Source organism: Pan paniscus, chromosome 8, assembly GCF_029289425.2.
Source record: "Pan paniscus chromosome 8, NHGRI_mPanPan1-v2.0_pri, whole genome shotgun sequence".
Lineage (NCBI taxonomy): Eukaryota > Metazoa > Chordata > Mammalia > Primates > Hominidae > Pan > Pan paniscus.
In genome coordinates, this window is record NC_073257.2 from 31,431,184 (window position 1) to 31,443,566 (window position 12,383).

The following is a 12,383-nucleotide window of genomic DNA, read 5'->3' on the forward strand; positions in this document are numbered from 1 at the left end:
TGGTCCATTTTACAGAGCGCTGATTGGTCCATTTTACACAGTGCTGATTGGTGCATTTACAATCCTTTAGCTAGACACAGAGCACTGATTGGTGCGTTTACAATCCTCTAGCTCGACAGAAAGGTTCTCCAAGTCCCCACTCGACCCAGGAAGTCCAGTTGGCTTCACCTCTCATGTATATCCAATTCACATTAAATACTTATGGCTTTCCATTAAGAAAATACACATTCTTGCCAGAAAAATAATCTTATAATAACTAGCTACTTTTAATCAACAAAACTCAAAACCAAAAGTATTTGCAATCTTCGAAAGAAACTTAAAAACATCCACTGGAGGCAAACATTAAAAATCACCAATTTGATGTGCCTTGTTCACCTCTGGAAGAACATGAGCTAATGCTATTAGACGGCGGCCTTAAAGTGCTTTGAGGTGCAAATGAATGTTACTTGTATGACTGTCATTTTAATATTTCCCAGCTAGCCACATATAATTCCTGTGAACCCTGGCAACCAAAACTGGAAAAATATAAGCCAAAACCTCTGTATAGCATAGCAAAATATTTTGGTGTGGTATAAAACGCAGTTCAAGAAAATTGTATACAGTAACACTTTAAGTCAAAGTCAATAAAGATAAGAGGTCAAAATTTGGGAGGGGCCAAGAGAGCTGAATAGAAACAGCTCCAGTCTGTAGCTCCCAGCGAGACCAATGCAGAAGGTGAGTGATCTCTGCATTTCTAACTGAGGTACCCAGTTCATCTCACTGGGACTGGTTAGGCAGTGGGTGCAACCCACGGACAGCAAGCAGAAGTAGGATGGGGCGTCACTCACCCAGGAAGTGCAAGCAGCTGGGGGGCCTCCCTCCCCCAGCCAAGAGAAGCTGTGAGGAACAAACTGTGCTACCCAGGCTGGGTACTACACTTTTCCCATGGTTTTTGCAATCCACAGATCAGGAGATTCCCTCATGAGCCTACACATGGGCCCTGGGTTTCAAGCACAAAACTGGGCGGCCATTTGGGCAGGCACCGAGCTAGCTGCAGTTTTTTTTTTGTACCCCAGTGGCACCTGGAACCCCAGTAAGAAGAACCATTTACTCCCCTGGAAAGGGGGCTAATGCCAGGGAGCCAAGTAGTCTCACTCAGTAGGTCCCACTGTCACGGAGCCCAGCAAGCTAAGAACCACTGGTTTGAAATTCTCACAGCCAGCACAGCAGTCTGGAGTCAACGTGGGATGACCGAGCTTGGTGGGCATCCGCCATTACTGAGTCTTCAGGAGGCTGTTGTACCTTGGCAGTGCTAAGGAGACTGGGAGGTTTGGACTGGGAAGAATTGACCACAGCGCAGCAAAGCAGTTGTGGCCAGACTGCTTCTCTAGATTCCTCCTCACTGGGCAGGGCATCTCTGAAGGACAGGCAGCAGGCCCACTCAGGGGCTTACAGATAAAACTCTCATTTGCCTGGGACAGAGCACCTGGGGGGAGGGGTGGCTGTGGGCACAGCTTGGGCAGACTTAATCTTTCCAGCCTGCGGGCTCTGAAGAGAGAAGCTGATCCTGACAAGGGGGATTCTCCCAGCACAGTGTACCAGCTCTGCTAAGGGACAGATTGCCTCAAGTGGGTCCCTGATCTCCGTGCCTCCTGTCTAGGAGAGACCACCCAACAGGAGTCGACAGACACATCATGCAGGAGAGTTCCAGCTAGCATCGGGCCAGTGCCCTTTCGGATGAAGCTTCCAGAGGAAGGAGCAGGCAGCAATTTTTGCTGTTCTGCAGCCTCCACTGGTGATACCCGGTCAAACAGGGTCTGGGGTGGACCTCCAGCAAACCGCAGCAGACCTGCAGAAGAGGGGCCTGTTAGAAGAAAAACTAACAAACAGAAAGCAACAACATCAACAAAAAAGACCCCCACAACAATCCCATCCAAAGGTCATCAACCTCAAAGATCAAAGGTATATAAATCCATGAAGATGAGGAAAAAACAGCACAAAAATGCTGAAAATTCCAAAAACCAGAATGCCTCTTCTCCTCTAAATAATCGCAACTCCTCTCCAGCAAGGGCACAAAGCTGGACAGGGAATGAGATTGACAAACTGACAGAAGTAGGCTTCTGAAGGTGGGTAATAACAAACTCCTCTGAGCTAAAGGAGCATGTTCTAACCTAATGCAAGGAAGCTAAAAACCTTGATAAAGGGTTACAGGAATGGCTAACTAAAATAACCAGTTTAGAGAGGAATATAAATGACCTGATGGAGCTGAAAAACACAGCACGAGAACTTCTTGAAGCATACACAAGTATCAATAGACAAATTGATGAAGCAGAAGAAAGGATATCAGAGACTGAAGATCACCTTGCTGAAATAAGGCATAAAGACAAGATTAGAGAAAAAAGAATGAAAAGGAGTGAACAAAGCCTACAAGAAATATGCGACTATGTGAAAAGACCAAACCCATGAATGACTGGCATACCTGAAAGTGACAGGGAGAATGGACCAAATTGGAAAACACACTTTAGGATATCATCCAGAAGAACTTCCCCAACCTAGCAAGACAGGCCCAAGTTCAAATTCAGAAAATACAGGGAGCACCACTAAGATACCCCTCAAGAAGAGCAACCCCAAGACACATAATCAGATTTTCAAAGGTTGAAGCAAAGGTTAAGGGCAGCCAGAAAGGAAGGTCAGGTCACCTACAAAGGGAAGCCCATCAGACTAACAGCAGATGTCTCTGCAGAAACCCTACAAGCCAAAATAGAATGGGGGTGAATATTCAACATTCTTAAATAAAAGAATTTTCAACCCAGAATTTCACATCCAGCCAAATTAAGCTCCATAAGCAAAGGAGAAATAAAATCCTTTCCAGGCAAGCAAATGCTGAGGGATTTTGTCACCACCAGTCCACCCTTACAAGAGCTCCTAAAGGAAGCACTAAATATGGAAAGGAAAAACCAGTAACAGCCACTGCAAAAACACATCAAAATATAAAGACCAATGACACTATGAAGAAACTGCATCAACTAACGTGCAAAATAACAAGCTAGCATCATGATGACAGGATCAAATTCACACCTAACAATATTAACTTTAAATGTAAATGACCAAATGCCCCAATTAAAAGATACAGACTGGTAAACTGGATAAAGAGTCAAGACCCATCGGTGTGCTGTATTCGGGAGACCCATCTCATGTGCAAAGACACACACAGGCTCAAAATAAAGGAATGGAGGAATATTTACCAAGTCAATGGAAAGCAAAAAAAAAGTAGGGGTTGCAATCCTAGTCTCTGATAAAACAGACTTTAAACCAACAAAGATCAAAAAAGACAAAGAAGGGCATTACATAATGACAAAAGAGTCAATGCAACAAGAAGAGCTAACTATCCTAAATATATATGCACCCAATACAGGAGCACCCAGATTCATAAAACAAGTTCTTAGAGACCTACAAAGAGACTTAAGACTCCCACGCAATAATATTGGGAGACTTTAACACCCTACTGTTAATAGTAGATCAATGAGACAGAAAATTAACAAGGGTATTCAGGATGTGAACTCACCTCTGGATCAAGTGGACCTAATAGACATCTACAGAACTCTCTACCCCACATCAACAGAATATACATTATTCTCAGTGCCACATGGCACTTATTCTAAACTCGACCACATAACTGGGAGTAAAACACTCCTCAGCAAATGCAAAAGAATAGAAATCATAACAAACAGTCTCTCAGACCACAGTGCAATCAAATTAGGACTCAGGATTAAGAAACTCACTCAAAACCGCACGACTACATGGACATTGAACAACTTGCTCCTGAATGACTACTGGGTAAATAAAACAATTTAGGCAGAAATAAAGAAGTTATTTGAAACCAATGAGAACAAAGAGACAATGTACCAGAATCTCTGGGACACAGTTAATGCAGTGTTAAGAGGGAAATTTATAGCACTAAATGCCCACATCATCAAGCTGGAAAGATCTGAAATCGACACCCAAACATCACAATTAAAAGAACTAGAGAAGCAAGAGCCAACAAAAGGTAGCAGAAAACAACAAATAACTAGAGCAGAAATGAAGGGGACAGAGACACAAAAAACCCTTCAAAGAATGAATTGAGGAGCTGGTTTTTTGAAAAGATTAACAAAACAGACCATTAGCTAGACTAACACAGAAGAAAACAGAGAAGAATCAAACAGACATAATAAAAAATGATAAAGGGGATGTCACCACTGATCCCAAAGAAATACAAACTGCCATCAGAGAATACTATAAACACCTCCATGCAAATAACCTAGAAAATCTAGAAGAAATGGATAAATTCCTGGACACATACACCCTCCCAAAACTAAATCAGGAAGAAGTCAAATTCCTGAATAGACCAATAACAAGTTCTGAAATTGAGGCAGTAATAGCCTACCAACTAAAAAAAGCCCAGGACCAGATGGATTCACAGCAAAATTCTACCAGAGGTACCAAGAGGAGCTGGCACCATTCCTTCTGAAATGATTCCAAACAATAGAAAATGATTCCTCATTTTATGAGGCCAGCATCATCCTGATACCAAAACCTGGCAGAGACACAACAAAACAAGAGAATTTCAGGACAATATCCCTGATGAATATCGATGCAAAAATCCTCAATAAAATATTGGCAAACCAGATCCAGCAGTACATTAAAAAGCTTATCCACCACAATCAAGTCAGCTTCATCCCGGGGATGCAAGGCTGATTCAACACACTCAAATCAAAAAACGTAATCCATCACATAAACAACCAATGACAAAAACCACATGATTATCTCAATAGATACAGAAAAGGCCTTCCATAAAATTCAACATCCCTTCATGTTAAAAACTCTCAATAAACTAGGTATTGATGGAACATCTCAAAATAATGAGAGCTATTTGTGACAAACCCGTAGCCAACATCATACCGAATGGGCAAAAGCTGGAAGCATTCCCTTTGAAAACTGGCATGAGACAAGGATGCCCCCTCTCACCACTCCTATTCAACATAGTATTGGAAGCTCTGGCCAGGCTAATCAGGCAAGAGAAAGAAATAAAGAGTATTCAAATAGGAAGAGAGGAAGTCAAGTTGTCTCTGTTTGCAGATGACATGACTGTATATGTAGAAAACCCCATCGTCTCAGCCCAAAAACTCCTTAAGCTGATAAGCAACTTCAGCAAAGTCTCAGGATAAAAAATCAGTGTGCAAAAAAATCACAAGCATTCCTTTACACCAACAACAGACAAGCAGAGAGCCAAATCATGAGTGAACTCCCATTCACAATTGCTACAAAGAGAATAAAATACCTAGAAATGCAACTTACAAGGGACATGAATTACCCCTTCAAGAAGAACTGCAAACCATTGTTCACGGAAATAAGAGAGGACACAAACAAATGGAAACAAATTCCATGCTCGTGGATAGGAAGAATCAATAACATCAAAATGGCCATAATGCCCAAAGTAATTTATAGATTCAACGGTATTTCCATCAAGCCACGAATGTCTTTCTTAGCAGAATTAGAAAAAAATACTTTAAACTTCATATGGAACCAAAAAAGGGCAAGTATAGCCAAGCCAATCTTAAGCAAAAAGAACAAAGCTGGAGGCATCATGCTACCTGACTCCAAACTATATTACAAGGCTACAGTAGCCAAAACAGCAATGTACTGGTAACAAAACAGACATATAGACCAATGGAACAGAACAGAGACCTCAGAAATAACAACACGTATCTACAACCATCAGATCTTTGACAAACCTGACAAAAACAAGCAATGGTGAAAGGATCCCCTATTTAATAAATGGTGCTGGGAAAACTGGCTCTCCATATGCAGAAGACAGAAACTGCACCCCTTCCTTACACAAATATTAACTCGAGATGGATTAAAAACTTAAATGTAAAACCCAAAACCATAAAAACCCTAGAAGAAAACCTAGGTATTACCATTCAGGACACAGGCATAGGCAAGGACTTCATGACTAAATCACCAAAAGCAATGGCAACAAAAGCCAAAATTGACAAATGGGATCTAATTAAACTAAAGAGCTTCTGCACAGCAAAAGAAACTATCATCGGAGTGAACAGGCAACCTACAGATTGGGAGAAAATTTTTGCAATCTACCTGTCTGACAAAGGTCTAATATCCAGAATCTACGAAGAACTTAAACAAATTTACAAGAAAAAAAAATCCCATCAAAAAGTGGACGAAGGATATGAACAGACACTTCTCAAAAGACAACATTTATGCTGCCAATAAACATATGAAAAAAAGCTCATCATCACTAGTCATTAGAGAAATGCAAATCAAAACCACAATGAGATACCATCTCACGCCAGTTAGAATGGCGATTAAAAAGTCAGGAAACAACAGATGTTGGCAAGGATGTGGAGAAATAGGAGAAATAGCCTTTACACTGTTGGTGGGAGTGTAAATTAGTTCAACCACTGTGGAAGACAGTGTGGCGATTCCTCAAGGATCTAGAACCAGAAATACCATTTGACCCAGCAATCCCATTACTGGGCATATACCCAAAGGATTATAAATCATTCTGCTATAAAAACATATGCACACATATGTTTACCACAGCACTATTTACAATAGCAAAGACTTGGAACCAACCCAAATGCCCATCAATGACAGACTAGATAAAGAAAATGTGGCACATATACACCATGGAATACTAAGCAGCCATAAAAATGAATGAATTCATGTCTTTTGCAGGGACATGGATGAAGCTGGAAGTTATCATTCTCAGCAAACTAACACAGGAACAGAAAACCAAACACCGCATGTTCTCACTCATAAGTGGGAGTTGAACAATGAGAACACATGGACACAGGGAGGGGAACATCACACACGGGGGCCTGTCAAAGGGTTGGAGGTAAGGGGAGGGATAGCATTAGGAAAAATACCTAATGCATGTGGGGCTTAAAACTTAGATAACGGGTTGATAGGTACAGCTAACCATCATGGCACATGTATACCTATGTAACAAACCTGCACATTCTGCAGGTGTATTGCAGAACTTAAAGCACAATTTAAAAAAAAAAAAAAGGGGCCAAAATGTTAAGAATGCATCGTGGGCCAGGCACAGTGGCTCATGCCTGTAATCCCAGCACTTTGGGAGGCCGGGGCAGGCAGATCACTTGAGGCCAGGAGTTTGAAACCATCCTGGCCAACATGGTGAAACCCCATCTCTACTAAAAATACAAAAATTATTCGGGTGTGGTGGCATGCGCCTGTAAGCCCCACTACTTGGGAGACTGAGGCATGAGAATCGCTCAAACCCGGGAGGCGGAGATTGCAGTAAGCCAAGATTGGGCCACGGTGCACTCCAGCCTCAGCGACAGAGCAAGACTCTGAGAAAAAAAAAAAAGAAAGAAAGAAAGCCTTGTGACATTCATATATTTTAAAACATACTATGAAATGGAATTGCAAATACAGTGAGAATGACTCTTCTATATATTTTCTTGCTTTGTTTTCCCTTTTCTTTTACACTGCCCTTGTATGCCATATGCAGCAATGGCATAGCCTACAATGCAGAAAATTTGTAAATATTCGTCAAATACTACCAGGTTTAGTGATAGACACTTTCTGGGTTTTTTTTGTTTTTTTTTTTTTTTGAGATGGAATCTCACTCTGTCACCTATGCTGGAGTGCAGTGGCGCGATCTTGGCTCACTGCAATCTCTGCAGGTTCAAGCGATTCTCCTGCCTCAGCCTCCCAAGTAGCTGGGACTACAGGCGCACGCCACCACGCCCAGCTACTTTTTTTTGTATTTTTAGTAGAGATGGGGTTTCACATGTTGGCCTGGATGGTCTCGATCTCTTAACCTCATGATCCAATTGTGGCTCAAATATTTCTATTCCGGTTGTTCGTGTCTGCATTGCTGCCCCACTGTGGCTGACTGCCTACATAGCCTCAATTCTTCAACTTTCCATGTATATTCACTCTTCACCAGATAATCCTGCAATACCCAATATGCTGTCACTCTGATGGGATTCAGTCATGTGATTTGTTTTGGCCAATAAATAGGATGACAGTAGATGTCATGTAAGCAGAGGTTTTTTTTAATACCATGAAAAGCACTTGAACAGTTGGACTTGCTCTGCTTTGCTCTCTGCCATCACCAGCCCCCAACTACTGCCCTGTGCTGGGCCAGTCTGCTGGTCCCAGTCAGGGGAGAACTTACACATCGGCCAGAGGCAGGACATCCCTGTCGTCTCAGCTGAGGCCACTTTAGATGAGCCAACAACCATCCAAGACCAAGTGAATGGGCCCACCCAAGATCATCAGAAACACCCAATTCACCTGCAGCTGACCAGTACATGAGTGAGCCCAGCAGGGATCAGCTGAATCCCATGGACTCCTGAGCCCCCAAAATGTTTAGTTGTAAGCCGCCAAAATTTTGTGTCTTCACACATCATAAAACCAACAGAAAACTGATACACCCATAATATCCAGACTCCCTTTGGAAAGACATTTTTACTAAAAGAGAATCAAATCTCTATGAATAATTACCTTTAAGCAAATACGATAAATATGCCATAATTTAATGGAGAATTAACACTTTCTCAAAGCCGATCATGATCAATCTTTAATCTTCCACATAAAGTGAAAAATGATTTGCATTAAACATCACAACTCCACAAAATCAACTCTTCTTATTTCAGGTGCTTTATTTTAGGCCCTAGTTGTATTTAATGCATTTTTCCTTCAAGAGTTTTTGTTACCACCTTAAATTCTTTTGGGGCAAAGAAGAGTATAAATAAGCAGACAAGTATATCCTCTCTAATGAGTATTACATTCCTCAAAATGTAAACAACAAATATCCTTTTCTCTTTTTTGATTCTCATTCTCAGTATTTAAAAAATATCCTTTTTTATTAGAGATCTTTCTTAGACCAAAATGATAACTTCAAATAGTAAATATTCTATATGTATGTGTATATGTTTATGTATTATACAACTATGTTTATATATTTTAACATATACATATTTCACACTTTGATAATATACTGTGAAATTAGTTTTTAATGGCAGAATATATTTTAATAGTTTAAACAACTATGAAATCTTATAAGAATATGAAATAATCTCTAATGTATTAAATTTAATTTCATAACAGATTAAGTCTATAATCATATTAGCAAATTGTAAAATTCAAGACGGTCTTGAGACAGTCTTCATAAATGATCATTGTCTACTGAGCTTAATATGTAGTGACTGACATAACTGAATAGTTTTCATTTTGGCTGAATCTGAACTAAATGAGACTGTGAATGGCTCTATGTTTCAGAAATTACACATTGTGAAATATACACTACTTTGAGAGTGGATTTGCTGTGAAGACAGTCTCACCTGATCATGCATTAGTGCTGCAATATGTGTTGTTTTCCCTCCAGGTGCTGCACACAAGTCTAGAATCTTCTCTCCAGGTTGAGGATTTAGTACATGACTTACTAAGGCAGATGGCAAATTCTATAAGGAAAAAAATATAATCGATTATCAATAATCCTAAAGCATTTTTAATTTGAGAACCAGAGAATATAAAGAACCCTTTGGGGGTAATCCACTACAGTATCCTCACGTCTGCTAAGAGGACAGTTTTTATAAATATACTCAGGTTAGGAAATTCACAATTTCCTAGAATATCCTACAATCTCCCAGGACTTACACACAAACCACCTGCACAAAAATATACATGACACACTTTTCAAGTCAACTGAACTCAATTGCCTTATCAGTATTTTCTGGGTACCAGCAAAAAATAAATAAATAAATAACCCATATTATTTCCTTTTCTGAATCCCAATGGTTCTCAATATTATGGAAGCCAGAGACCTCTAAAATTGCAGGACCACTCTGGATTTTTTCCCCAAAAAATGTACAAAATTTTGGTCTCAGCGGTCACTACTCAACATTTTAGTACAAAAGCATGCCATTTTCATATAGACCTATCATCTGAGAGTACTTCAATCTCAGCATTGTTCACTTTAATAATTTAAACTCCACTTGGGAACACATAAATATTAAATAATTGGTTTCTTCCAGTTAACCAAGAATATAACTTTGCCATTTTGGCCGCCTCGTCATCTAACTCTCATTTAAGATGCCTTGTTTTATGCTGCTAAATCATCCAAAAGGCATGTTTGGGTCCCTGCTTCCACCACATTTCAACAGGAAACGAACTAAAATGCAAAAACAAACAAACAAACAACGACAACAACAAAAAACTTCAAACCCTGGCTGTTTCTGACTGGCACCTAAAAATATATTATGAGGTTATACAACCAAAACGTACCTCATATATAGCAGTAAGTCATATTAAATCATTAATTTGTTATTAGTATCAATTATATAAGGACTACTTACTATAGAATGATAGCCTTGAATAAAACAGATAGAACAGTATCATAAAATAACTCATTTCTAAAATTACTTGGCAAGAAAAACAGTCTTATAAGCATGGAGTTACTTGTTTGGTTATTTTGGAGACAGAGTCTCATTATTTTGCTTAGGCTGGGTTCAAATTTGGGATCCTCACAATTGTGCCTCTTAAAGCTTAAAGGTTTCAATTCATTCCTACCAAAAGACTGAACAATACATCCATTAGTACATCCGCAAGAACTGTGAGATGGCCGGGAGTGCTGGTTCATGCCTGTAACTCCAGCACTTTGGGAGGCCAAAGCGGGAGGATCGCCTGAGGTCAGGAGTTTGAGACCAGCCTGACCAACATGGAGAAACCCCATCTCTACTAAAAATACAACATTAGCTGGGCGTGGTGGCACATGCCTGTAATCCCAGCTACTTAGGAGGCTGAGGCAGGAGAATCACTTGAACCCAGGAGGTGGAGTTTGCAGTGAGAGATAGCGTCACTGCACTCCAGCCTGGGCAATAAGAGCGAAACTCCATCTAAAAATAAATAAATAAATACATATATACATACATACATACAAAAAAACTGTGAGATGGCTGCAACATTCTCAAGGGAATCTAAGATCACCACTTTGAAACAAACTCAGTGGTGAGAAAGCAGTTTCAAACAAGCAAATTTCTTCCTCTGAATATATGAAGCATTAAAATCAATGCAAACAATTTAGGCACCCAAAGAGCTAAGTGTCAGGCCTCTGAGCCCAAGCTAAGCCATAATATCCCCTGTGACCCGAATGTATACATCCAGATGGCCTGAAGCAACTGAAGATCCACAAAAGAAGTGAAATGAGCCTTGACTGATGACATTCCACCATTGTGATGTGTTTCTGCCCCACTCTGATCAATGTACCTTGTAATCTCCCCCACCCTTAAGAAGGTTCTTTGTAATTCTCCCCATCCTTGAGAATGTACTTTGTGAGATCCACCCCTGCCCGCACAACATTGCTCGTAACTCCACCGCCTATCCCAAAACCTATAAGAACTAATGATAATCCCATCACCCTTTGCTGACTCTCTTTTCAGACTCAGCCCGCCTGCACCCAGGTGAAATAAACAGCCTTGTTGCTCACACAAAGCCTGTTTGGTGGTCTCTTCACATGGACACGAGAGACACTAAACACTAAAAATAGCTTAACCTACTATAGTTTATCCAGCAAGCTCTACTTATTTATTTTTATTTTTGAGACAGGATCTGGCTCTGTTACCCAGGCTGTCAGGGTCTCAGACTGTCACCCAGGTTGCAGTGCAGTGGCACAACCACGGCTCACTGATGCCTCAACCACCTGGGCTCAATCAATCCTCCCACCTCAGCCTCCCGAATGGCTGGGACTACAGGCACACATCACCTCACTCAGCTAATTCTTTGTATTTTTTTGTAGAGACACGGTTTCCCCCAAGTTGCCCAGGATGGTCCTGGGCTCAGGTGAGCTGCCCACCTAGGCCTCCCAAAGTGTTGGGATTACAGGAGTGAGCCAGTATACCTGGCAGCAAGTTTTATTTATTACAAAAATATTTAAATTGAACTCCAAGATGAAAACACTAACACACGTTTAAAGCGGCTAAAGATTTGGTGATTCTTTATCTAGAGACAGCTGGCTATGCTTCACTCCTAAAAATGATAACATTAATGTATTGGCCAAAGATTATGTAAGTTTCCATTCAAACATAAGAAATACATTAAGAACTTTCTGATTTGTAATAAGTGAAAAAATATAAAACAGCCCATGTGACGAGGCTTAATTAAATATTCAAATAGCAGGCTTATTTTTTATTTTTGGATATAGAGTCTTGCTCTGTCACACAGGCTGGAGTGCAGTGGTGCAATCAAAGCTCACTGCCACCTTGAACTCTTGGGCTCAAGAAATCCTCCCACATCAGCCTCCAAAGGAGCTAGGACTCAGGCGTGTGCCACCACACCTGGCTAATCTTTAAAATTTTCTGTAGAGATGAGGT

The 12,383-nt window shown here is 40.6% G+C and overlaps 1 protein-coding gene across 6 annotated transcripts in view; it reads right to left on the reverse strand.

Moving 5' to 3' along the window:
- NSUN6 (NOP2/Sun RNA methyltransferase 6) overlaps positions 1-12,383 on the reverse strand; it is a 146,460-nt gene that overhangs the window by 73,863 nt on the left and 60,214 nt on the right. For all 6 annotated transcript variants that reach the window (XR_010113228.1, XR_010113229.1, XR_010113230.1 and 3 more), the window contains one exon: positions 9,357-9,476. Coding sequence is in view for 3 of the 6 variants with exons in the window: in XM_055092455.2 (XP_054948430.1) it covers positions 9,357-9,476 (120 nt within the window). In the remaining 3 variants the exon portion in view is untranslated. The remainder of the gene's footprint in view (positions 1-9,356; positions 9,477-12,383) is intronic.